Genomic DNA, 27,808 nt, shown 5'->3' with positions numbered 1-27,808 from the left:
CACTTCTGTATCTCTCAAATTCTGTTTTCCAGAAATGACCGAAGACTGTGTAGCAGGTTTATCTTAGATTATTTAAAAACCATGTTCATGTCAAGGTCCAGTGATGATTTTACAGAATCACTGAGGACAAGCGCATTAAGTGAGTAAACCTTTAAACAGATTTAATGTTCATCAGATAGAGGAATCTTTAGTAAATAATTTTCTCTATGACTTTACTAAAAAGCCAATACCTCGTGACTCCAGAAGGACTGAGGAAACTCTCCCACTGCTCTCTTACAGCAGCGAAGTGACGAGAACCGTTGATGACAAACTGGTGTGAAGTCACATAGATTCCATGTGAATTAATGAAAGGAAAATTTTCCCTCCCTTTGCCTCATCACAATGGCTTTTGAGGAGCTCCTTAATGAAGTTGGTGGCCTGGGAAAATTCCAGATCCTTCAGATGGTTTTAGCTCTTCCTCTTGTTGGGATAGCAGCCTGTCATATACTGTTGGAGAATTTCACTGCTGCCATTCCTGGTCATCGCTGCTGGGTCTACATCCTGGATAATGCCACTGAGATCCTCAGCCCTGATGTCCTCCTGAGAATCTCCATCCCACTGGATTCAAACTTAAAGCCAGAGAAGTGTCATCGCTTCCTCCACCCCCAGTGGCAGCTCCTTCACCTGAATAGGACCTTCGCCAACATGACTGGCCTGGACACGGAGCCCTGTATGGACGGCTGGGTGTATGACCACAGCTTGTTCTCCTCCACCATCGTGACTGAGGTAAGGCCCCATTTTCCTCTTCTGAGTACTTGGTGTGGGTGTTTAGAATAACATAAAATAGACACTGTTCAAATCTTCAGTTACTGAGAAGATAATGTAATGAGTTCTCTTTTATCCTTTCAGTGGTTGTTTATCTTTTTATTTATTTATTTAATTTTACTTTACAATATTGTATTGGTTTTTGCTTATCTTTTTAAATTGCCAAGAACTTACATTATAATCACAGCTTCCCTTGTGGCTCATATGGTAAAGAATCTGCCTGTAATGCAGGAGACCTGGGTTTGATCCCTGGGTCAGGAAGGCCCCCTGGAGAAGGGAATGGCTACCCACTCCAGTATGCTTGCCTGGAAAATTCCATAGACAGTGGAACCTGGTGCATGGGTCACAAATAGTTGGACACAACTGAGTGACTAATACTTTAACTTCATTTTTAATTACAATTGAGAATGAGGAAATCAGCAGACTGGATATGAACTTTACTGTCACCAAACTTAAAATTTAATGAGGAGGTTGATGTTTAGATCAGTACATGTTTGATATAATGTGTGAAAAATTATTTTTAGTTGCATGTTCTCAGCCTAGTTGTAATTGGAAGGACTTCTATTAACCTTAAAAAATTCCATCTCCTGACTAATTGTAGAGAAACAAATCAGTGTATTTCACTCTAGGTGTGATCCAGATATCAGTGATAAAAAAAAAAAAAAACTCAACTATTTTCAGTGTATCAAAAAGATTGAGAATCACTGAGGTATGTAGTCCTAAGTGAATATAAAGATTTGTCCTGATAAAATCTGAAAGATTGAGTTGAGAATTTCTAGAAAAGCCATGCTCAAACTGGGACTTAAATAGTAGAGCCGAGTAAATGTAGGAAAGGAAAGCAGAATGTACTCATTGAGAGCTTTAAAATGCTGTGGTGCTCCTCTGTGCTGGTTTCCTTCCTTTCCAGTGGGACCTCATATGTGATCACCAGTCACAGAAATCAGTGGTTCAGTTTGTATTCATGGCTGGAATGCAGGTGGGAGGCTTCGTATACGGCCATCTCTCAGACAGGTGAGTGTCTCCCAATCACTGCTGCCCTTCCACTGCGTGTTTTCACAGTTTATGATTGTTTCATAGAGAAGTCATTACTGAGTTCCCATACACAATTTACACTGTGGGTTGCCTTGGTTCCCAGGAAGTTATAGATGGAAATGTAGAATTAGACTCATTCTGATGGATGACATTTTGTTGCCACTGGGCTCTCTGTACTGGACACAGAAATGTCACCTCCATAACATCTGAGGGGAATTTCAGAATAATCCTTAGAGGTGAACTACCATAAACTTCATTTATAAAGTTGAGAAGGAGTTACCAATGGGAAGAAGAGGAAGGTGCTACAAGACAGGAGGTTCTTGTTCTGTGAAAAATGCTATTGATAATTTAATAGGGATTGCCTTGAATCTGTAGATCGCTTTAAGTAGTTTGAGCAAACTCTAGGAGATAGTGAAAGTGAAGTTGCTCAGTCATGTCTGACTCTTTGCGACCCCCCCGTGGACTGTAGCCCACCAGGCTCCTATGTCCATGGGATTCTCCAGGCAAGAATACTGGAGTGGGTTGCCATTTCCTTCTCCAGGGGATCTTCCCAACCCAGGTCTCCCGCATTGCAGGCAGGAGATAGTGAAGGGCAAGGCAACCTGGCATGCTGCAGTTGATAGAATTGAGAAGAGTCAGACACATCTTAGAGACAGAATAATAGCAATATTGCATTAAAGAAAAAGCTTCAGAATATATGAAACAATCACTGACATAACTGAAGGGCAAAGTAGTTCTGTATTCATAGCTGAGAACGTCAGTACTTCAGTTTTAGTAATGGATTAAACATCTAAGCCAAATTATAGTAAGGAAATACAAGACGTGAGCAGCACTACAAACTGCTAGAGCTAACAGACCTGGATAAAACTCCCTTCTTGATGAAAGAATACACATTTGGTTCGTGGAGCATTCTCCAGACTTGACCGTGTATGAGGCTCAAAGCCAAAAATCAGAAAATTTTGCAAGATTTCTAGGCTTTTTAGATGTCCTGAGGTGACAATGTATGATACAAAGTATGACTAGTGAATTAACCAATCTGTAAATATTTTTGTTCTAATTGAAAAAAATAAAAGGCAACATCTTAGATGTGGAATTGTTAAACAATCTCTGAGAAATGTGAGTCATGACTTATTCATCTAGGTTGGCAGCAGAGGGGTAGAAGGAAATATAGAGGGAGGGCTGGGTGTGGATGTGTTCATATTTGTATTTTGATGATAACCATTGATGTGTGTGCATCTCCTGGCTGTACTACAGGAATGCATTGTTAAGTAATTAATTCAACGAAAACACACCTCCCTGCTAATACTTTAAGAGCTGAGTTTGAATAATAAATCTTCTTAGAAGCATTATACTTTGTGTACTCTGTTGCTTTATGTATCATTTTAAACTGAACATGAAGTGAATGTAGTGTTTCAATCATAGCTCTGCCAGTATCTTTGTCTAGAGACCTGTTGCCATTTTTGTCTTCTCTGAAATTTTTGTCACCAAGAAAGGCACGATTATGTTTTTTTCCTTAAAGATTGAGTGGTGGCTCAGACAGTAAAGAACCTGCCTGCAATGTGGGAGACCTGGGTTTGATCCCTAGGTTGGGAAGATCCCCTGGAGGAGGGCGTGGAAACCCACTCCAGTATTCTTGCCTGGAGAATCCCCATGGACAGAGGAGCCTGTTGGGCTACAGTCCATGGGGTTGCAAAGAGTTGGGCATGACTGAGTGACTAAGCACAGTGTATTTTTGGTTAATGGCAAGTATTCAAGATGTGTGAAATAGCATGATACATAACTGTATGATCTTAATTACATAAAAATGGATGCTTATCGTGAAAATACACAAATGAGACCTAGAAGAACACATCAAATGGTAAACTGCTTGTGACTATGAATGACTTAGTTTTTTCAGTTCTTTTGCATGCGTTAACTTTTTTTTTTTTTTAAGAGTAACAGACTTTCAGATTTTTTTTTCATACATGATATTATACATGTTTCAATGCTATTCTCCCAAATCTCCCCACCCTCTCCCTCTCCCACAGAGTCCATAAGACTGATCTATACATCGGTGTCTCTTTTGCTGTCTTGTACACAGGGTTATTGTTACCAAAAAATGTTATTTAAAAAACCTTTTTAAAAAATATTTTCTGTGATTACAACAGAATGAAATTAGAAAACATAAGCAGAAGGAAAATTGGAATTTTTACAAATACATGGAAATTTAGTGTTACTCTTACATAAACCTTAACAACTTTGATGCATTGTTTCACTGATCTTTTGCATCAGTTGCATCTTAACCTGTCTGGTGCTAGAGAACAAAGTACACTTTTAGCCCTCTTGTGTCCTGCACTGCAGGGGTTAACAGTCAGCCTCCTGTTGCTCTGGCTAAGCCATGAGAAAATCATCGTGGGAAAAGAATAAAAGCAAAATATAGCAGTACTGCTGCTGCTGCTGCTAAGTCGCTTCAGTCGTGTCCGACTCTGTGCGACCCCATAGGCGGCAGCCCACCAGGCTCCCCATCCCCGACAGTATAACCCAAATAAAAGTACATCAGTTGGGGCTGTCATACCCTGCTAAACTAAGGAAAAACACAGTGTGGACCTTGGAACGCCGGGTCAGCGCAAGTTAAGAACACTGCTTGTGCACACACTAAGATGTTTTCCCAAGGCATGTGCGGGTCTATGACCTCCAGTTAGGTGGTAGCCCTTGTACAAGAAAATAACAGTTTAGAGTAATCAATAAAACGGGAGATGTGACCGGGGACACAGGAAGCTGACTTCATTGTAACACAGTAGATACTTTCTGCTTGCCAAGACACTAAATAAAAGTGATGTGGCTCAGAGAAACAGGGCTCTTGACCCAAGAGGTCTTGAGTCCCCCAGTCCCATCTTTAAAACTTTAATTCTGTCTCTAGTTTCTTTTTTCCAAACTGTGCGTCGACCGCTTTTGATCCCTACCTACTGTGCTGGCCGCAGCACTACACACTATAGAGATTCTCTACTCTGCTAAATACATAAGTTAGTACAATGAGTGCTTATAGTATATTATAATTTCCAACACTGTAGTTTTTTAATGGGCTTCCCTGCTGGCTTAGATGGTAAAGAATCTACATGCATTGCAGGAAATCTGGGTTTGATCCCTGGGTCGGGTCTCCTGATGACTGCGTGATGAAGTTTCGGTAATTTTTTTTTATATAAAACATTATAACACTTGTTTAGGTAACATTATACCTGCTTATTTAGGTAACAAGGAATGTTACCTTGAAGCTATTTCCATTGTTGACCTGGCTCTTGTGTACTCAAGCTTCCAGATACAAAGAATCACTTATTAAAACATTCTCTAAATGTCAATGGAGAGGGCAGTGGCACCCCACTCCAGTCCTCTTGCCTGGAAAATCCCGTGGGCCGAGGAGCCTGGTAGGCTGCAGTCCATGGGGTCGCACAGAGTCGGACACGACTGAGCGACTTCACTTTCACTTTTCACTTTCATGCATTGGAGAAGGAAATGGCAACCCACTCCAGTACTCCTGCCTGGAGAATCCCAGGGACGGGGGAGCCTGGTAGGCTGCAGTCCATGGGGTCGCTAAGAGTCAGACACGACTGAGCGAATTCACTTTCACTTTTCACTTTCACACATTGGAGAAGGAAATGGCAACCCACTCCAGTGTTCTTGCCTGGAGAATCCCAGGGATGGGGGAGCCTGGTGGGCTGCAGTCTATGGGGTCGCACAGAGTCGGACACGACTGAAGTGACTTAGCAGCAGCAGCTAAACGTCAAAGTATGTCTTTTTAATTTTTTACCACAAATTATCACTATCTCCGTAATCTAAGCTGACTCTCTGTTTCTTAGGTTTGGGCGAAAGTTGATTCTCAGGTGCTGTTTGCTCCAGCTCGCCATCTCTGGGACCTGCACAGCCTTTGCTCCCACCTTCCTCATTTACAGCTTGCTTCGCTTCTGGTCAGGCTGTTCTGCTGTGGCCATCATAACAAATAACTGGTTGCTCAGTAAGTCAACAGTTTTGTCCTTCTTCATTTTCCAAGCCTTGAATTTGATCTTGAAATTTCACCCTTAGACAACATTAATATCCCAATTGGGTTTTCCTTTAGTTGCAGAGTGGACAAGGTCCCAGTCTAAAGCCATGGTAATAATGCTGATAACTTGTGCTATTAGTATTGGACAGATGATGCTGGGAGGACTGGCTTTTGCCTTTCGAGAGTGGCGCACCCTGCAGCTGGTGGTGTCTGTCCCTTTCTTTGTCTTCTCTTTCTCCTCAAGGTATGAGCATCTCTCTCACTGTGTTTTAAGGGAACCTGGGATGAAAATGCTTGCTGAATTGGGATATATTGATTTTCTTATTTCCTGAACACTGTCTTATTGTTTCTGCCTAAACCAGGGTCTTTCATCTGTTTACTCTGTTCAATTTGAGATTTGAGAAGCAGAACACAGAATAACAATGAGCTTTCTGCCTGGGAGTTCCAGGTATTTTCTGCCATTTTGCTTCTTAAGTCTTACCCAGTGTTATGTCATTGAGTTATTCCATTACTATTTTTCTTAATATAAAATATATACTTAAGTATTTTTGAAAGATAAAGCTTCAATTTTTTGGCTTTGGAATGAATATGATACAATCAAGTTCTCAATGATTTTCTATGTTGCATATTAAATTGGATAAAGGAAGAGGCAGAAAATGTATTCATAGAGCAATTTAACAAAATAGCAGCTTAAATTCTCCAGAACAGAAAATGACATGCAGATTGGATGATTTACATTATGTGTTCACCACTCTGCCTTCCCTTAAGTAATTTATGGATAATCTCATCCCTACACTTATAACCATTCTAGGGAGAGTCATATTCAGTAGATCCCAGAAAGATTGCTATGGATTTAGTACAGTGACATGAGTACAAAGAGACAGAAATAAAAAGGATAATCCACACCAGACCCATCTGCTACGTCATTCTCTCCTCTTAACCAGGAAGGTGTGTTTATTGTCTCTGTTCATTGATAAGGAAACTGGGGCAGATGTAAATAGGTGACCCCCATTTATGGAGCTGTTGTTGTTCACTCAGTGCTGTCTGACTCTTTATGACCCCATGGACTGTAGCATACCAGGCTTCCCCACATTTGCATTCCACCGACATTGCTGGAAGTGGCAGGAGTATTGACAATATTTGTTGGCCTGAAAGCATACATGGTTGGATGGCATCACCAACTCGATGGATGTGAGTTTGAGCAGGTTCTGGGAGTTGGTGATGGACAGGGAAGCCTAGCATGCTCCAGTCCATGGGGTTGCAAAGTGTCAGACTTGACTGAGTGACTGAACTGAACTGAAATGCATTTGGGGGTTTCTTTTTTCAAGATAATATATATTATGAATATATGCTACGTGCACAAATGTGCTGGATCTCATGCTTAGCTTTGGAGGGAATTATGCAAGTGAGGGACTCTCAAACTTAAGCTTCTTAGGCCTCTTGGAAAGCCTTCTGCTGAGTAAGCAGAGAGGCAATTTGACTGCAAACTCTATGATTCTTTGCATGTAGAACATCTTTTAGATGTACTACATAAAGTGGTCATTCTTGTATTTTCCTAGCAGTATGTAACAAAACATGAGCTCCTTTTCCTAACCCAATACTTGAAGTGGTGAATATCGGATTGAAGGCAAAAAGCATTAGCTGTAATTAACCATATGACAAATAAGCAAGAGAGAACTGACTGCACTTGTGGGCCCTTCTTTCATCAGGTGGCTGGTGGAGTCTGCACGGTGGCTGATTGTCACCAATAAAACAGATCAAGGATTAAGGGAACTTAAGAAAGTTGCACGCAGCAATGAAATGAAGAATGCCGAGGCAACCCTGAACATGGAGGTGAGCAGAAAGGGAAGGTGGTTACTGCTGAATGTGAGTCATAAACTGACACCTGCCTTCTCCTAATGAGATAGACAAGCTGCTTTTCTAACAAGGGCAGCTAGTTAAGAATACAAATTCCCTGGTTCTTTATGGCCATGAGGGCCATAAAGCTCATAGAAAAGAAGCTTTCAGCTTTAGTTCACTTCCTGACTGATTGTATATCCTATGTACTCTCCAGGATGCCCTGACCCCTCTGTGCTCTCATTTTCAAAATTTAATGGTTATCATTTAATTTCCTGGAGTATCCCTTAACTCCTTACCTACTCCATCGTATCAACATCACACCTGTGATTGCATGTGTAATATTGTTCAGTTGCTAAGTCATGTCCAACTCTTTGTGACCCCATGGAATGCACCTCGCCAGTCTTCCCTATCCCTCACTATCTCCCGGAGTCTGCTCAAACTCACCTCCATTGAGTGATTCCATCCAGTCATCTCACCTTCTATCGCCCCCTTCTCCTCCTGCCCTCGGTCTTTCCCAGCGTCAGGGTCTTTTCCAATGAGTCAGCTCTTTGCAGCAGGTGGCTAAGTATTGGAGCTTCAGCATCAGTCCTTCCAATGAATATTAAGGGTTGATTTCCTTTAGGACTGACTGGTTTGATCTCCTTGCTGCCCAAGGGACTCTCAAGAGTCTCTTGCATGCAATTCAAAACATCATTTTTTTTGGTGCTCAGCCTTCTCTATGGTCCAACTTTCACATCTGTACATGACTACAAAACCATAGCTTTGACTATACGGACCTTTGTCAGCAAAGTGATATCTCTGCTTTTTAATGGACTGTCGAGGTTTGTCATAGCTTTTCTTCCAAGGAGCAAGTGTCTTTTAATTTCATGGCTGCGGTCACCATCTATAGTGATTTTAGAGTGAAGAAAATAAAAGTTGCCACTGTTTCCACTTTTCCCCCTTTTCCCCAACTATTTGTCATGAAGTGATGGGACTGGATGCCATGATCTTAGTTTTTTGAATGCTGCATTTTAAGCCAGCTTTTTCACTCTCCTCTTTCACACTCATCAAGAGGCTTTTTTGTTCCTCTTCACTTTATGCCTTTAGAGTGGTATCTTCTACATATCTGAGGTTGTTGATATTTCCCCTGGCTATCTTGATTCCAGCTTGTGAGTCTTACAGCCTGGCATTTTGCATGATGTACTCTGCATGTAAGTTAAACAAGCAGGGTCACAATGTATAGCCTTGACGTACTCCTTTCCCATTTTGAGCCAGTTCATTGTTCCATGTCCATTCTGTTGCTTCTTGACCTGCCTATAGGTTTCTCAGGAGGCCATGAGAAATACCAATGGTATGGTATACTCATTTCTTGAAGAATTTTTCACAATTTGCTGTGATCTACACAGTCAAAGGCTTTAGCATAGTAAATGAAGTGGAAGTAGGTGTATTTCTGGAATTTCCTTTCCTTTTCTATGATCCAGCAGATGTTGGCAATTTGATCTCTGATTCTTCTGCTTTTTCTAAATTCAGTTTGTACATCTGGAAGTTCTCAGTTTGTATACTTTGAAGCCTAGCTTGAAGAATTTTGAGAATCACCTTGTAGCATGTGAAATGAGTGTAATTGTGTAGTAGTGTGAACATTCTTTGGCATTGCCTTTCTTTGGGATTGGAATGAAAACTGACCTTTTCCAGTCCTGTGGTCACTGCTGAGTTTTACAAATTTACTGACATATTGAGTGCAGCATTTTAGCAACATCATCTTTTAGGATTTTAAACAGCTCAGTTGGAATTCCATCACCTCCACTAGCTTTGTTCATAATAATGCCTCCTAAGGTCCACTTGACTTCACACTTCAGGATGTCTCACTCTAGGTGAGTAAACACACCATCATGGTTATCTGGGTCCTTCAGACCTTTTTTGTGTATTTCTTCTGTGTAGTCATGCCACATCTTCTTCATCTCTTCTGCTTCTGTTAGGTCCTTGCCATTTCTGTCCTTTACCATACCCATCTTGCAAGAAATATTCCCTTGGTATCTCCAATTTTCTTGAAGAGATATCTAGTCCTTCCCATTCTATTTTCCTCTGTTTCTTTGCATTGTTCACTTAAGAAGGCTTCCTTGTCACCCAATGCTATTCTCTGGAGCTCTGCATTCAGATGGGTATATCTTTCCCTTTCTCCTTTGCCTTTCACGTCTCTTCTTTTCTCAGCTATTTGAGAAGCATCCTCAGACAGCCACTTTGTCTTCTTGCATTTCTTTTTCTTTGGGATGGTTTTGGTCACCACCTCCTTACAATATTATGAACCTCCACCCATAGTTCTTCAGGCATGCTGTCTATCAGATTTAATCCCTTAAATCTATCTGTCAGCTCCACTGTATAATTGTAAGGGATTTGATTTAGGTAATACCTGAATATATTACACTAGAAAGAAAGGACACACATCTCTCCTATCCTACTGGCACTCATCACAATACCTGGCACTATACTAGCAAATGATACTTGTTTGCTTTTGTTCAAGGGTTTGAGAGTGACCATGCAGGAGGAGCTGGAGGGAGCACAGACCAAAACTACTGTGTTTGACTTTTTCCGCACACCCAACCTGCGTAAAAGGATCTGTCTCCTCCTCTTTGTGAGGTGGGCTACCCACAATGTATGACAACTTGAATGGGAACATGAATCTGTTTATCACAAAAAGTTACAACAGTGTTGTGAGAGGGAGGGCTTATTTGTGGTTAAAAGATGAGGAAGAGAGAACAAGATGGCGAAGGAGTAGGTGGACGTGGAGTGCATCTCTCTCCACGGATACATCAGGAATACACCTTCAGATATAGAAGTGCATGCAGAATATCAGTTGAGAGCAGACAGAAGTACCTGACCAGAGGAAAAGAATATATAGAACCATGCAAAACTCGGTAGGATGAAGGAACTAGGGGGAAAAATAGGAGTGTTAGTAGGACTGGACCTGCCCTTGGTGGGAGGGGGAACTGAAGCAGGGGTCCAGTCCCCACAGTGGGACAGTTGTCCAAGACAGAGGAGAAACACTTAAGGTTGAGAGTGAAACAGCTGATCTGTGGCAGCCTAAATGAAATGAGAATCAGACAGTCCTTGCTGCAGCCATACATACCCTGGACAGGGATGTGGGTCCCCTGGAAGGTATAGTGGCTGGGACCTGGAGTTTGGGGATTGTGGAGCAATCCCAGGGTGAGGGGTGCTGTTGACTGTCGAGAGACAGATTGAGAGGAGATTAGGCAGGGGATGGATTGTGGTGGGGAATGCCGATGGAAGAAAACATGGCAGCCATGGAAGCAAGGCGATACTGCTGAGTCACATGTAGGGGGTGAAGCCATCACCATAGCCTCTCTCTCTCCACACACCAGCATTGGTAGCTGAACAATAGAAAGCCTGGCCCATCAAATGCCTGACGCACTGAACTGCAGAGCAGGACCCCACCCAGGGTGCTCCTTTCAGTGACTGATGTGCCGATCTACAGAGTAGGACTCCAGCCAGGGGGACCCTTCTATGTGCCTGATATGTGGAACAAGAGAGAAGGACCCCAGGCAAGGGAGCCCTCCAAGGGCCTGAATAGGAGAAGCTAGGAGGAAAGAATGGCCAAAGAGGCCTTCTGACCACCAGCTACAAGAGGCTCGAAGAACGACTCTGATAGGGCCATAACTCCTGCAGCAGAGGCAGTCCGTGTCCCTGCACACTTGGTGCCACCAGGGTCCCTGCAAGCCAAGCAGCTGCGCCAACTTCATGCTCAACTCTCACTGGGGCAGAGCTGCCACAGGCAAAAAATGTCTTGCATCTATGCACACAAGATCACTTCAGTCGTGACCAACTCTTTATGATCCTATAGACTGTGGCTTGCCAGGCTTCCCTGTCAGGGAAGGTGGTTCTCCAGGCAAGAATACTGGAGCGTATTGGCCAATACTGGTTGCCATACCCTTCCAGATCACTATATTTCCTGCTGCTGTAGCTGCCAACTTCCCTGAGTACCTGGTGCTGCCAGAACCCCTGTGATCCAAGCAGCTGCACCACCTCCACACCTGGCCCTCACAGGGGCAAACCCAAAACCTCCAGGGCAACCTCAGAAGCAAACCCCAGTGGATGACCCACATGTAGTGGTGGAAATAAAACCACAATTGAAACCCAGGGGCAGTGTGGCTAAGGAAGAAGACCCAAAACCTTCCCACAAGCTGTACAAGCTGCAGATTAAATCCACACGATCAACTAGGTGGAATCTGTGTCTATGGAGTATATAAAATGTTGTTGAGAGCTCTCACAAAAGAAAATGCACTAATTCTGATAGCTGTGGACCTTGGAAGCAAGAACACATAGGAGTAGGACCAGATTAGAATCTGAGCTGCCCCCACAGCAGGTCCAGAGGTCAGCACAGTGTTGGAGAGCATTCTAGGGAGGTGAGGTGGACTGTGACTCCCAGCGAGGGAAAGGACTCTGACAGCAGTGACTCAAGAAAAAAAAAAAAAAGAAAGAAAGAAAAAAAAGAAAAACATTTATTATTCTTATGTTTTGACTTGTTCTGTAGATTCTTTTGGATTTTTTTTCTTTTTCCCTTTTCCCTCGCTCTGCTGTAATTGTCGATTTTATTGGCACTATGAAACCTAATAAAGCTTTTGAGGTTTTTTTTTTTTTTTTTTTCAGTGACATTGTTTTATTATTGATATAAACCTCTGCCGCTACATTGGGCTTTTGCAGTTCTGTGATGTTTTCCTTTTTTTTTTTTTTTTCCTCTTTTTAAAATTTTAATCTTTTAAACCTATAACTATTATTCTACATTTATTCCTTTGTTTGTTTTTCCTACTCTTTTCCCCCTGCAGTTAATCATTAATGTATACAAATCTTCTTCATCTACCTCTATTTAACTTTGCATATCTGTTCTTTCTTTCCTGTCTCTCTTTCCTTTCCTCTCAACATAATTGTTAGTTTTGTTTTCATTGCTTTATTCCCCACTTGGCACCTTGCTTTAGTTTTGTTTTCCAGTTTGTCTTTTAGTTAGTTTTGTTCTTAACTGGTAAATGTATATATTTTTTATTTCTTTTGTTTGCCAGGTCAATCTACTGTGTTCTTTATTTTTGTTGGACTGTTTTCACTTTGCTTATGGGTGTATATGTATATGTGTATATTTCATTATTTTGATTATTATTTGCCTGACTTTGTAACTGCCATTTGTCTGAGGTTCATCTTTTGTTTCTCATTTTTGCATTTTTGTTTTAATCTCACTTAATTCCATAACAAACCACTTGTGGAATCTTTGTCCCTGACCAGAGGTCAAGCCCTGAATCTTTGGAGTGGGAGCACCTACTCCAAGACCCTAGACTTGTATCAGAGAACTAACCCAAGGGAGTATCAAACAGTGAGAACTCACAGAAAGGAAACCACTTGAATACAAGACCCCAACCACCAGTAGCACCCTGTGAGTGCTAAAACCCAATCATCAGTGGACAGAATTACCACCTCACTCAGCCTTGCCCATCAGAGGAAAAACAAACAAACAAACAAGCAAACAAAAACTCAGCAAAAATCTCGCCCTATATGAAGCTTATGCAAACCACTGCACCAACCTTAGGAGGGCAGAAACCAAAAGGAAGAAAGAATTCAACCTTGAAGTCTGGGAAAAGGAGACCTTAAACCCAATAAGTTTAAAAAATGAATGAATACTACACAAATGAAGGAACAAACTAGAAAAACAGAAGTTCAAATAAATGAAGAGGAAATAGGCAAACTACCTGAAAAACAATACAGAATAATGATAGTAAAAATGATCAAAAACCTTGAAAACAAAATGAAGAAAGTACAAGAATCAACTGACAAAGACCTAGAAGAACTAAAGAATAAACATACGGAGACAATCAACACAATTACTGAAATTAAAAATACTCTAGAAGGAATCAATAGCAGAATATCTGAAGCAGAAGAATGAATCAGTGAGCTGGAAGATAAAATGATGGAAATAACTTCTGAAGAACAGAATAAAGTAAAGGAATGAAAAGAACTGAGAATAGTCTCAGAGACCTCTGGGACAATATCAAATGCACCAGCATTTGAATTATAGGGGTCCCAGAAGAAGAAGAAAAAAACAAAGTTTATGAGAAATTTTTTGAAGAGATTATAGTTGAAAATTTCTCCAACATGGAAAAGGAAATAGTCAATCAAGTCCAAGAGGCACAAAGACTCCCATATAGAATAAACCCAAGGAGAAACACACCAAGACACATACTAAACAAACTAACAAAGACAAAGTACAAAGAAAGAATATTAAAAGCATCGAGGGAGAAGCAACAAGTAATATATGAGGCAAACCCCATACACCTAACAGCTGATCTTTCAGCAGAAACTCTGCAGGCCAGAAGGGATGGCAGGATATATTTAAAGTACTGAAAGGGAAAAATCTACAGCCAAGATTACAGTACCCAGCAAGGATCTCATTCAAAATTGATAGAGAAATAAAAAGCTTTTCAGACAAACAAAAGTTAAGAGAATTCAGTATCACCAAACCAGCTTTACAACAAATGTTAAAGGGACCTATATAGTCAAGAAATACAAGAAAAGAAAAAAGATCTAAAAACGCAACCCCAAACAATTAAGGAAATGGCAATAGGAACATACATATCAATAATTACTTTAAATGTAAATGGATTAAATGCTCCAACCAAAAGACAGAATGGCTGAATGAATACAAAAACAAGACCTGTATATATGCTGTCTACAAGAAACCCACTTCAGACCTTAAGACACATATAGACTGAAAGTCAGGGGATGGAAAAATATATTCCATGCAAATGGGAAGCAAAAGAAAGCTGGAGTAGCAATCCTCATATCAGATAAAAACAGACCTGAAAGAATACTACAAGAGATACAGAAGGATACTACGTAAAGATCAAAGGATCAATCCAAGAGGAAGACCAACAATTGTAAATATCTATGCACCCAACATAGGAGCACCTCAATACATAAGACAAACACTGCTGCTGCTGCTGCTAAGTTGCTTCAGTCGTGTCTGACTCTGTGTGACCCCATAGACGGCAGACCCCTGGCTCCCCCATCCTTGCGATTCTCCAGGCAAGAACACTTGAGTGGGTTGCCATTTCCTTCTCCAATGCATGAAAGTGAAAAGTGAAAGTGAAGTTGCTCAGTCGTGTGACTCTTAGCGACCCCATGGACTGCAGCCTTCCAGGCTCCTCCGTCCATGGGATTTTCCAGGCAAGAGTATTGGAATGGGGAGCCATTGCCTTCTCCTAAGTCAAACACTAACATACATAAAAGGAGAAATTGACAGTAATACAATAATAGTAGGAGACTTTAACACCCCACTCACACCAATGGACAGATCATCAAAACAGTAAATTAATAAGGAAACACAAGTCTTAAATGATGCATTAGATGAGATGAATTTCATTTATATCTTCAGGAAATTTCATCAAATACAGAAGAATACACCCTCTTTTCAAGTGCACATGGAATATTCTCCAGGATAGACCATATCTTGGGTCACAAATCAAATCTCAGTAAATTCAAGAAAATTGAAATTGTATCAAGCATCTTCTCTGATGACAATGTTGTGAGACTAGATATCAATTACCAGGAAAAAAGTGGTAAGAAACACAAACACATGGAGATTAAACAACATGTTTTGAAATAACCAACAGGTGACTGAAGAAATCAAAAGGGAAATAAAAAAATTTCTAGAAACAAATGACAATGAAAACATGACAACTCAAAACCTATGGGATGCAGCAAAAGCAGTTCTAAGAGGGAAGATTATAGCAATAAAATCCTACCTCAAGAAACAAGAAAAACATCGAATAGATAACCTAACTTTACACCTAAAACAACTGGAAAAAGAAGAACAAAAAACCCCCCAAAATTAGTAGAAGGAAAAATATCATAAAGATCTGAGCAGAAATAAATTAAAAAGAAATGAAGCAAACAATAATAAAGAATAACAAAACTAAAAGCTTGCTCTTTGAGAAGATAAAATTGACAAGCCTTTAACTAGACTCATCAGGAAAAAAAGAGAGGAGAATCAAAACAAAATTAGAAATGAAAAATTAGAGGTTACAACAGACAATGCAGAAATACAAAGGATTATAAGAGATTATTATGAACAACTATATGGCAATAAAATGGATAACCTGGAAGAAACAGGCAGATTCTTAGAAAAGTTCAATCTTCCAAGACTGAATCAGGAAGAAATAAAAATTATGAACAACCCAATTACAAGCACTGAAATTGAAGCAGTCATCAAAAATCTCCCAAAAAACAAAAGTCCAGGACCAGATGGCTTCACAGAAGAATTCTATCAACTATTTAGAGAAGAGCTAACACCTATCCTTCTAAAACTCTTGTCAAAATATTACAGGGGAAGGAACACTTCCAAACTCATTCTATGAGGCCACCATCACCCTGATACCAAACCCAGACAAAGATAACACAAAAAAGAAAACTACAGGTCAAAATCACTGATGAACATAGATGCAAAAATCCTCAACAAAATTTTAGCAAACAGAATTCAGCAACACATCAAAAAGTTCATACACCTTGATCACGTTGGATTTATTCCAGGAATGCAAAGATTCTTCAATATATGCAAATCGATCAGTGTGATATACTATATTAACAAATTGAAAGATAAAACCATATGACAGTCTCAGTAGATGGAGAAAAAGCCTTTGACAAAATTCAGCACCCATTTATGATTAACAGCCTTTAAAATATGGGCATAGAAGGAACTTACCTCAACATACTAAAGGCTATATATGATAGGCCTACAACAAACATTACTCTCAATGGTGAAAAAATGAAAGCATTCTCTCTAAGCTCAGGAACAAGACAAATATGTCCACTTTCACCACTATCATTCAACATAGTTCTGGAAACCCTAGCTACAGCAATCAGAGAAGAAAAAGAAATAAAAGGAATCCAGATTGGAAAAGAAGTAAAGCTCTCACTGTTTTCAGATGACATGATACTGTACATAGAAAACCCTAAAGATACTATCAGAAAATCACGAGAGCTAATCAGTGAATTTAGTAAAATTGCACAATACAGAAATCCCTTGCATTTCTATATACTAACATTGAAAAATCAGAAAGAGAAATTAAGGAATCAATCCCATTCACCATTGCAACACAAAGAATTAAATATCTAGGGATAAACTTACTAAGGAGACAAAATAACTGTACACAGAAAATTATAAGACACTAATGAAAGAAATCAAAGATGACATAAACAGATGGAGAGATAGTCCATGTTCCTGGGTAGGAAGAATCGATATTGTGAAAATGACTACACCACCAAATGTAATCTACAGATTCAATGCCATCCCTATCAAATTACCAATGACATTTTTCACAGAACTAGAACAAAAAGTTTCACAATTCATATGGAAACACAAAAGATCCCGAATAGCCAAAGCAGTCTTGAGAAAGAAGAATGGAGCTGGAGGAAATCAACCTTCCTGAATTCAGATTATACTACAAAGCTACAGTCATCAAGACAGTATGGTACTGGCACAGAAACAGACATCTAGGCCAATGTAACAAGATAGAAAGCCCAGAAATAAACCCACGCACCTATAGGTACCTTATTTTTGACAAAAGAGGTAAGAATATACAATGGGTGCAAAGACAACCTCTTCAATAAATGGTGCTGGGAAAACTGGACAGCTACATGTAAAAGAATGAAATTAGAACACTTCCTAACACCATACACAAAAATAAACTCAAAATGGATTAAAGACCTAAATGTAGAACTAGAAACTATAAAACTCTTAGAGAATAACATAGGCAGAACACTCCATGACATAAATCAAAGCAAGATCCTCTATGACCCACCTCCTAGAGTAATGGAAATAAAAATAAAAGTAAACAAGTGGGTCTTGATTAAACTTAAAAGCTTCTGCACAGCAAAGGAAACTATAAGCAAGGTGAAAAGGCAAGTCTAGAATGGGAGAAAATAATAGCAAATAAAACAACTGACAAATGACTATCTTCCAAAATAAACAAGCAGCTCATACAACTCAATGCCAGAAAAACAAACAACCCAATCAAAAAGTGGGAAAAAGACCTAAACAGACATTTCTCCAAAGATATACAGATGGCTAACAAACACATGAAAAATCCTCAACATTGCTCATTAGTAGAGAAATGTAAATTAAAACTACAATGAAATATCATATCACCTCACACTGATCAGAATGGCCATCATCAGAAAGTCTACAAACAATAAATGCTGGAGAGGGTGTGGAGAAAAGGGAATGCCCTTTCACTGTTGGTGGGAATGCAAATTGATACAGCCACTGTGGAAGATGGTATGAAAAAAACCTCCATATGACCCAGCAATCCCATATCTAGGTATATACCCTGAGGAAACCAAAATTGAAAAAGACACATGTATTCCATTGCTCATTGCAGCACTATTTACAATAGCTAGAACAGGGAAGCAACCTAGATGTCCATCAACAGATGAATGGATAAAGAAGTTGTGGTACATATACACAATTGAATGTTATTTAGCCATAAAATGGAACACATTTGAGTCAGTTCTGATGAGGTGGATGAACCTAGAACCTACTATACAGAGTGAAGTGAGTCGGAAAGAGAAAGATAAATATCGTATTCTAACACATATGTACGGAATCTAGAAAAATGGTACTGAACAATTTATTTACAGGGCAGCAATGGAGAAACAGACATAGAGAATAGATTTATGGACATGGGGAGAGGGAAGGAGAGGGTGAGATGTATGGAGAGAGTAACATGGAAACTTTCATTACCATATGTAAAATAGCCTACTGGAGTTTGTGGTATGGCTCAGGAGACTCAAACAGGGGCTCTGTATCAACCTGGAGGGGTGGAGTGGGGTGGGAAATGGGAGGGAGGTTCAAAAGGGAGGGGATATGTATACCTATGTCTGATTAATGTTGAGGTTTGACAGAAAACAACAAAATTCTGTAAAGCAATTATCCTTAAATAAAAAAATTTAAAAAGAAAGATGAGGAAAACACAGCAAATAAGACTCACATGGAGCTGACTATATTATAAACAGTTCATTATGTCATATCACACTATCAGTCTCCTCACTGGAGATTGATGTTGAGAACTTCTATTGCAGTACAGATTTGCATACTTAATTGTCTTTATTTTTTCTTTCAGTTTTCATTGATGCAAGTGTTGCAAACAGAAACACGAAGAGATCAGGAATATTTAAATATATATCTAAATATATAAATCAATGAGTATGTCAGTATATAAAAATGTAACCAACATACAGATCAAGATAGAAAATTGTAAATCCCATGGAGTGCCCCACTACCACCACCACCAGCACCACCCCTTTTCTCTCCTCAACCACCCTCTCCTTTGCCAAACAAAACTTAACAGCTGTTCTGCTATCCTTCACTCTAGACGTGTGTGCCCTGATGTTGAGCTTCACATAAAGTAAATTATAAAGGGTTCTGGAACGGCCCCTGTGTCTCATGCTCACTCATATAGACTCATGCATTCAGGTGCATGTAACAGTAGATTATTCTCCCTGCTGCTGCTGCTGCCAAGTCGCTTCAGTCGCGTCTGACTCTGTGTGACCCCATAGACAACAGCCTACCAGGCTCCCCTGTCCCGGGGATTCTCCAGGCAAGAACACTGGAGTGGGTTGCCATTTCCTTCTCCAATGCATGAAAGTGAAAAATGAAAGTGAAGTTGCTCAGTCAGGTCCGACTCTTAGCGACCCCATGGACTGCAGCCTACCAGGCTCCTCCATCCATGGGATTTTTCCAGGCAAGAGTACTGGAGTGGGGTGCCATTGCCTTCTCCCATTCTCCTCCCTAGTGTTTTTGTTTTCCATTCCATGAATACACTACAGTGTTTATATGTACTTCAATATTGATGGACTTTTGTTTAAAATTTGGATACATTTTTTGTGTGTGTTAGTACATGGCCTTCTGTGAAAGTCTTGTTTGTTATCTCTTGAGGGAATGCTTTGGTAGAGTCAGGAGGAGAAATTTTAGATTCTGAATTTTTGAAGATGTATGCACATGGACCAAAAAAGCACACAAGACAGTATATATCCACTGCCAAACTTAAGAAAGTGACTATTGAACAGTATATTTTATCTCTTTCCAGACATATCTCAGTAGACTGCTGATTCACTTAACTACATTGTGCTTTTTTGACCTTTTCATATCCACTAGGACATGAACTTATGTTTCTGAATCATAGACGATCAGAATGTAAGGGAAAAGTACAGATAATGGTCAAGAGAAGCCCTGTTTGCAATTGCTCTAGTGGGTTCTTCTCTTGCAATTTCTAAGTCTAGATCTCTCTGGTGAAGTAGATCCTTAAAGTGGATTCCATTCCCTTAGATGCTCCTTGGTTAAAAGGTAGATCCTCACCGGGAATCTTTGATTCCATATCTGATGGTGCAGTTGGTGCATGTTTGCTTTCCTGCATTCTTACATTTGCTTTTAGCCCCATGAAATCTGATATGAACTTTAAATTTCCCAGAATTCTGTTTGGACACCAGCATGCTATGCTGCCAAGTCAAGGGGACCCAGGTAGCTTCTTTGCAGTTTCACTCACTAGTTCAGAAAAGGGAAGTGCTTTACAGTATTGGCTTTGGGTGAAGAAAGGGAGGACTTTCTGCATACAGACAACCCTCAAAAAGAAGTTATTTCCCTAAATTTTTAGTTTTAATGCTTATGTTTTCAAATTCTCTGTACCATCCAGTTTGGCGATTGAGTCACATTATATTTTTACTGATAACTCTTTGCTTAGAAACTCCAAAAAGGACAAAAGGAATATTGTTTTCATTTATAGCCATGTAATTATTTATGGTAACTTTACCATCTAAAATTGAAGAAACTAGGTTGAGACTTTATTCTTTAGCCTCCTGGGTGGATAAAATCATCAGCTGCAGCACCTGGGCTCTAAACCTTATGGCTTGCATCTTTCTTCTTTTGTTCACTGCAGGTTTGCTGTCACAGTACCCCTTTATGGCATCTCTCTGAATCTACAGCACTTTGGAAGCAATATATTCCTGTTCCAGGTCATCTTTGGAGCTCTTACCACCTTAGCCCGATGTCTTGCACTTGTAGTACTGAATTACAAGGGCCGTCGACCAACGCAGATGCTTTTCTTGTTCCTGGTGGGACTTTCCATTTTGGCCAACATGTTTGTGCCCCAAGGTGAGGGGAGACTGGACTTTGGGGAAAGGAAGGGTCTTTCCCCATCCTTCAGGGACTGTAATTGGTCACACTTGTCTGAAATTAGGTTTAAAGACAGGTTCATATTTTGAGCTAAGTATTCCCCCAAACCAATCTGATGATTTATGAGGTTTTCTGTTAATATTTTTTGGGGAAAAAAAAAACAAAGGTCAGTGAAGGGCAAATAAGACTGTTAAGTCACCATGACTACAGCTCTTGTTTATGGTAGTCTCTCAGGAAATGAAGGGAGAAGGCAATGGCACGCCACTGTAGTACTCTTGCCTGGAAAATCTCGTGGGCGGAGGAGCCTGGTGGGCTGCAGTCCATGGGGTCTCGAAGAGTTGCACACGACTGAACGACTTCATTTTCACTTTTCACTTTCATGCTTTGGAGAAGGAAATGGCAACCCATTCCAGTGTTTTTGCCTGGAGAATCCCAGGGACAGGGGAGCCTGGCAGGCTGCCATCTCTGGGGTTGCACAGAGTCGGACACGACTGAAGCAACTTAGCAGCAGCAGCAGGAAATGAAAAAAAAAAAAGAAATCTCCTTTTTCCAAGGAATGAAGGCGTAAACAGCAGGAACAGGATTTAAGCAGATTAAAATCCCTGTCCGTTCCATGTTAGATTACTTTATAAGTTAATAGAATGAAAATATGTATTGATTAGGAGAACCATAATGGGCACAATACTTTACCATCTCCCAGTGCAGGAATGTGCTGCACAGCATTAGAGATGGGCAGGCTCTGCTTCTCAGAATGTCACTAATGACACAAGCTTACTCCCTTACAAGTGTTCTTTACAATATTATAAAGCCATAACTAGATTTCTTTTTATACTGTGCAGAAAACTGTTTCTCCAGATTTTTTTTTTTTTAGTGGTTCTGTTATCCAAACAAAAGTTTCCTTTCCTGGTTCCTCATGTCTAACATTGAGGTAGACCTGGGTTCTCTTTAGCCTTTCCACTAACAGAGCAGTCCTGTCTTCCTATTACTCTCTGGTGTCATACCCATCGCAATGCTGTTTCTACACTAGATCAATTGACTCACTGAGGTTTACCTGAGTTTCCTGATTTTTTCCATGAGAATCCCACATTGCTAAAACCTCCTAAATCCCAAGGAACCTAGGATGACCGGTCTCTTTAAATTCTACACTTTAATTGTGAAGTCCTTAACTTTAGAGCTGAGTCTTCCACATGACAGTTCTACCTTCTACAATAAAAATATAATAAGTATTGGACAGAATAAGTAGATGCAAATTTCTACCAGACTCACCTTTTCTTCCTGTTCTCTGGCAAATCTCAGATATGCAGAGAGATTTGCTATAATTAATCCGGATCATTTTATGTACATTTTACAACCTATGTTTATAATTTTATATCTCTCAGATTATAAAAGACTCCATGATCTCTACTATTGTAATATTTTCTACAACCAATGTTCAAATAGTCTATAGAGCTGTTGGTCTTGACTAAGCTTGTTGGATGCTGATTGTCTCCACACAGTTGTCTTAACCCCATTGATCTTCCTCTGTCCAGAAATGCAGCCTCTGCGTGTGGCTTTGGCAAGTGTGGGAATCAGCTGTGTTGCTGCTGCTGTCACCAGTTACTGTGTCCACTGTGATGAACTCATGCCCACTCTTCTCAAGTATAAGACTTTTTATATCTCGGGAAGCCTGGTTAAAGTTTGATATATAGTGTCCAATAGTTTAATAAAATTTGTGGTTTAGGGAAGGGACCAGGAAAATGTTCTAATTCCACATGTAAGAAGGTGGTAGTCTACCATTTGTAAGTTCCAGGTATGAGTGTAAAACAGAAATGCAAACTACCGAATCAGTCAGTTCTAGTGAGGTGGATGAACCTAGAGCCTGTTATACAGAGTTAACTAAGTGAGAAAGAGAAAGACAAATATCGTATACTAAGGCATGTATATGGAATCTAGAAAAATGGTATTGATAAACCTCCTTGCAGGGAAGGAATGGAGATGCAGACATAGATAACAGACTTGTGGACACAGTGGAGGAGGAGAGAGTGGGACGAATGGAGAGAGTAGCATAAACATACTTACACTACTGTGTGTAAAATAGGTATCTGGTGAGAAGCTTCTATATAACACAGGGAGCCCAACCTGGTGTGTGATTATCTAGAGGGGTGGGATGGGGGGAAGGGAAGGAGGCTCAAAAGGGAGAGGATATATGTATAATTATGGCTGATTTGTGTTGTTGTATGGCCAAAACCAATACAACATTTTAAAGAAATTTTCCTGTACTATTCCCACCAAGACCCAAATTGGAGGTAAAATTACATGCAAAATTGGAATATAATTTGAGACAATGCAAGATTTCAAAGAAGTTTTTTGACATTAAATTGAGAAAATCTACCCCCAAAAGTCCTTGCCAAGTTATTACCTAGGAATTTCCATTTTAATAAAAAATTTAGTAGACTCTGAAAAAAAAATAATGAATGAAAATAGGTTACAGAATTTTTATACAAAATGTAAATATTTTAAATATTCATAAAAATAAAGACAAAATAAATGCCTAGAAAAGAAATGTGAAGTACCAAAAATATTAGGAAATAAAAACAAAATGTGGATTTGATTTTAATTACTGTTGACTTTGAATATGGATTTTCTAAAGAGTGATGTTTTAATATAAATGTTAAAGATGACTTGGTGCCATGTACTATACTGAACAGTATTTCAATGCATCTGTTTAAAATTATGAAAATGGGTCTAACACATCTCAATCTTGTCAAAGACAGATGGAAAAGCACATAGCAAACCACAAAATCAAGTGTTTTTCATAAAGCCCATACATATATAATAATTATGTTTTATTGTGTTACATAATCACATCAAAAATAGATCATAAGTTACAAATGTGGATTTTTACTGGATTATTATATATTCTTGTTTATCCCTTAGGGCAAAAGCTTTTGGATTAGATGCAATAGTTAGTAGGTGTGGGGCAGCACTGGCTCCTCTCCTGATGACCCTAGTGGTGTATCTACCCACCCTGCCCTGGATCATCTACGGAGTCTTTCCCATCATTGCTGGTCTTGTTGTCCTTTTCCAACCTGAAACCAGAAATATGCCTCTGTCTGACACTATCCAGGATGTGGAAAATACGTGAGTAAACCTTCTACCATCTCTTGGGAGGGACTGTGTGCTTTGGATCTGTGGGTGAGAAAGGCAACACACCACGTGGGTCCTTCAGATCACTGGGGGAGATAAGCCTTGTCTGGAATACGTCTATCTTGGGCCATTGCCTTCATGAGTGGCGAGGTCATGTCTATCCATTACAAGTTCCAGTCTAGACTGCAGAGATCCTCTATATCTTGTTCTTGTTGGTAGTTTTAGTCCTAAAGAGATGATAAGTAGCTCTATTGTGATGGCATATCCTCCTGCCTTCATGATGGTATTTAATGATACTCAGTCCACAAGAAAGAAAATATTAGTTGCTCAGTTGTATCTGACTCTTTGTGACTCCATGGACTGTAGCCCTCCAGGCTCCTCTGTGCGTGGAATTTCCCAGGCAAGAATACTGGAGAGTGTAGCCATTCCCTTCTCTAGGGGATCTTCCCAACTCAGGGATCCACAAGAGCCTGAGATATTAGAAAGGAAATTTTAATCTGGAGGCATGATCACTCATACAGAATGACTGGGAGTGTCATGCTATATCAACAACAACTTGACCAAAATATTTAGCTAGACAAGTCTTATCTCAGTGGAAAAACATGGACGGAAGTCTGAGAAGACTGAATAAATAATGAGAGATGAGGAAGTGGAAACAGTAAGTGTAAACAGCACTTTAGAGAAATCTCACTGTATGCATTTGAGATTAGGAAAACCACCTGAAATGGCTGATAGTTGGAGGGGGACAGAGGACCAAAGCGACAACTTAAAAAAATAATAACAAGCAATATTTCACAGAGTTTCACTACTGGTTAGAAGTAATGAACTGAACTCTTTGAGGTTTTGGTCATTTCTTTATTGTTTCCCATTCCTGTTTAAGTGCAATGTGTTAGTCATTCTATGCTGTATCATTCAGTGCCCGGAGTAAAATATATCTGGGATATGAAAATAACTCATATTTAAATGTATGTGTTTCCAACATCATATATTTTATTGTTTGCAATTAATGGGTTCTAACCTCATGAAGAAATTTGGATTTTTTGTTTCATAAAACAATTTACCTAATTTGAATTAAGGCATTTCAACTAACTAGATAAGATCTCTTTCTCTGAGCAAGAGAGATTCAACAGCTTTGAGAGAAAAATTAATTATCATTAAAAATGGAACAAGCTGTAGAAATTATCCTATTACAATGATTATTTACACTTTTCTCTTGGTATGAAATTGTTGGTATTTATTATAGTTTAAAACAAATAAATCATATTATAGGGGAAAAAAAAGAAATGGTAATAAAGAAATTAATCTTGTTTATGAGCCTGTAAGATTCAGGCAAATTTTGTCACTACACTTCAATGAAAGTATCAAGGATAGGAGGAAAAAGAAACTAGTACAAGTATTTTAATGTGAGAAATATGGTATCTTTGTGACATTGGGCTTCTATAATCAGGTTCCACAAACTGAGTGAATCACACAACAGAAATGTATTTTCTCACAGTTTGGGAGCTTAGAAGTCCAAGCTCAAGTTGTTGGTAGAGCCACGCCCCCTCTGAAGGCTCTAGGAAAGGGTCTGATTCAGGTCTCTCCTGGCTTCTGGTAGTTCCTCGGCTTGTGGTAGCGTAACTCCAATCTTCACATGGCATCTCCCTGGTATGCCTCTATGTCCAAATATCCTCTTTGTATAATGACACCGGTCAAATTGGTTTAGAGACATAACCTACTCCAGGATGACCTCATCTTCATTAATTATAACTGCAAGAACCATGCTTCCAAATATGATAATGTCACATTTTAGATACTGAGAGTTAAGACTTGGATATATGAATTTTTTTTATTTCCAGCTTTATTGAGGTATAACTGACAAATTAAAATTGTTTATTTAGGATGTACAATAGGAATTTTAAAAGGTGTACTATGTGATGATTCAACATATGCATTTTTAAGAAACTTTTTCTTTTATTAACACAACTCTTTAAATAACATATGAATTTTTGAAGGGACACATTTCAATGCATAGCAAATGGGGTTAACATTTCCCATTTGCCTCTTGACTTTCCAAAGATGTCTGGCCAGAGATCTAAAGAGACAAGTGAGAGCAGCATCCTTCAAATTTGCTTTCTTGTCAACAGGTTTTGCAGCATCAATGTCAATCTCTCATGGGTTTTACTGGATTATAAGAAGCTGATGGTTAGAGGATCAGTTTTTACTTGTGCAGGGAGGGCATCCAAACTTATTTTTTTTCTGTTTTTTAATGTTTGTTTCTATTTGCTAATTGGTTGGTTGATTTGCTTCTGTTTTGTTTTTCCAGCGAAACAGTCTCAAGAGAAGCAAATGAAAAAGATTTCTACATAAAAGTGACAAAATTTTAAGTGAATTTCATGAGATGACTGGTGAGAAAAATAAAAACATGAAGAAAAAAATGGGAGTTTTCCTTTATCTTTACATACTAACAAGAAAATATACTGTAAAATGAATCCCATTTACAATCATGGCATTAATTTGCAATTAAACAGGAGACATGGGTTCAATCCCTGGGTTGGGAAGATCCCCTGGAGAGAGGAATGGCTACCCACTCCAGTATTCTTGCCTGAGAAATCCCATGGACAGAGAAGCCTGGTGGGCTATGGTCCATGGAGTCAAAGAGTTGGACACGACTGAGCAACTAAGCATACACACACACACACACACACACACACACACAAACATAATTTCTTGGAATATAATTCCATGATCAGAACAATGGTGCCCACATAGAATGAATGTTAGAAAACATTTTTTTCTCTTCTACTCCTGAAGGAGTTTGGGTAAAATGGGTTATACGTCTTTCTTAAATAATTGGTAAAATTTCCAGGGAAGATACCTGTAGTTTTCTTTGTGGGAGGATGTTTAACTGTAAGTTTATTTTATGTAACAGATGTAAGACTATTCAGTTTGTCTTTTTCCTTCATTTATAGTTTCTATCCTCATCATGTATCCTATTTTCCTATAACTTTACTTACCTGGTAATGTTTGATGGATGCCAAGCATTGTGACTCAACTTCTGGGATGTTAGATAATTTTTTTTATTCCTAAAAGCACTGAGCTGTTTGGGATATGCCTAGGTTACTTGAAAATATTGATGTTTTTGTGTCTGAGGGAAATCTTGGGCAGTGTGTACCAGGCAGCTGCTTGGACTCATCCATAGGCTATCAATACTGTCAAGGGGCCAAAGAACCATGGGCAATAGGGCTGTCTAGACATATCTCCTGGCTTGCTTGTCAAATTTGTAATCCATCTAGGTTTGCCCACTGCAGAACAAGTCAAACACTGAGTCACTGAGATTTGCCACAGAGAAAGTATTATTTGTGAGGTAGTAAGTGAGGATACAACAGAACAAATCTCAGATCTGCATCCAAAAAGGCCAGAGACCTGAGATAGTTATGATACAAAGAAGAGGACTGGTCTCAGGCATTTGGAAAGGTGATTGGAGGCTGGGAAAATGTGAGGTAATTCACTTCTATGCAGGCCCATGTTTAGGGTCAGTGGGCTCAACTAGTTTTGGGCAGGTGTATTGGGCAGGGCTTGCCCAAGTCACTTCAGTAATTTCCAACTCTGTGTGACTCTATGGACTGCAGCCTTCCAGGCTCCTCTATCCATGGGATTCTCCAGGCAAGAATACTGGAGTGGGTTGCCATGCCCACCTCTAGGGGATCTTCCTAACCCAGGGATCGAACCCTTGAGTCTCTTCAGTTTCCTGCATTGGTAGGTGGATTCTTTGCTCCTAGCATCACCTGGGAAGCCAGGTGAGTATTGGA

The 27,808-nt window shown here is 39.6% G+C and overlaps 1 protein-coding gene across 6 annotated transcripts; it reads left to right on the top strand.

The window, feature by feature from the left end:
• Positions 1–277: 277 nt before the first annotated feature.
• Positions 278–26,450, top strand: LOC147341985 (solute carrier family 22 member 10-like). 6 transcript variants are annotated; one of them, XM_086384482.1, is made up of 11 exons: positions 278–765; positions 1,712–1,815; positions 4,943–4,999; positions 5,670–5,824; positions 5,927–6,095; positions 7,561–7,684; positions 10,188–10,303; positions 20,656–20,870; positions 22,421–22,529; positions 23,808–24,011; positions 26,323–26,450. In XM_086384482.1, exons 1-11 carry the CDS (start codon positions 382–384, stop codon positions 26,381–26,383), a joined length of 1,698 nt encoding a protein of 565 aa, XP_086240608.1. In that variant the 5' UTR covers positions 278–381; the 3' UTR covers positions 26,384–26,450. The 6 variants fall into 6 exon arrangements, with proteins under 6 accessions (XP_086240608.1, XP_086240612.1, XP_086240609.1 ...); XM_086384486.1 differs by lacking the exon at positions 4,943–4,999 and having other exon boundaries at positions 5,991–6,095; XM_086384483.1 differs by lacking the exon at positions 4,943–4,999.
• Positions 26,451–27,808: the final 1,358 nt, after the last annotated feature.

This window comes from Bos grunniens, chromosome 29 (genome assembly GCF_055505025.1).
Source record: "Bos grunniens cultivar Pamir isolate PY7600 chromosome 29, Bosgru_T2T1.0, whole genome shotgun sequence".
NCBI classification, from domain to species: Eukaryota; Metazoa; Chordata; class Mammalia; order Artiodactyla; family Bovidae; genus Bos; species Bos grunniens.
This window is presented reverse-complemented; position numbering and strand designations above follow the sequence as displayed.

Excerpts from the sequence above, each read along its gene's own strand:
- LOC147341985 (XM_086384482.1), top strand. The coding sequence starts at position 382 with ATGGCTTTTGAGGAGCTCCTTAATGAAGTTGGTGGCCTGGGAAAATTC. Across the intron at positions 5,825-5,926 it reads AACAAATAACTGGTTGCTCA|TTGCAGAGTGGACAAGGTCC; the intron begins GTAAGTCAACAG and ends GTTTTCCTTTAG. Across the intron at positions 24,012-26,322 it reads ATCCAGGATGTGGAAAATAC|CGAAACAGTCTCAAGAGAAG; the intron begins GTGAGTAAACCT and ends TTGTTTTTCCAG.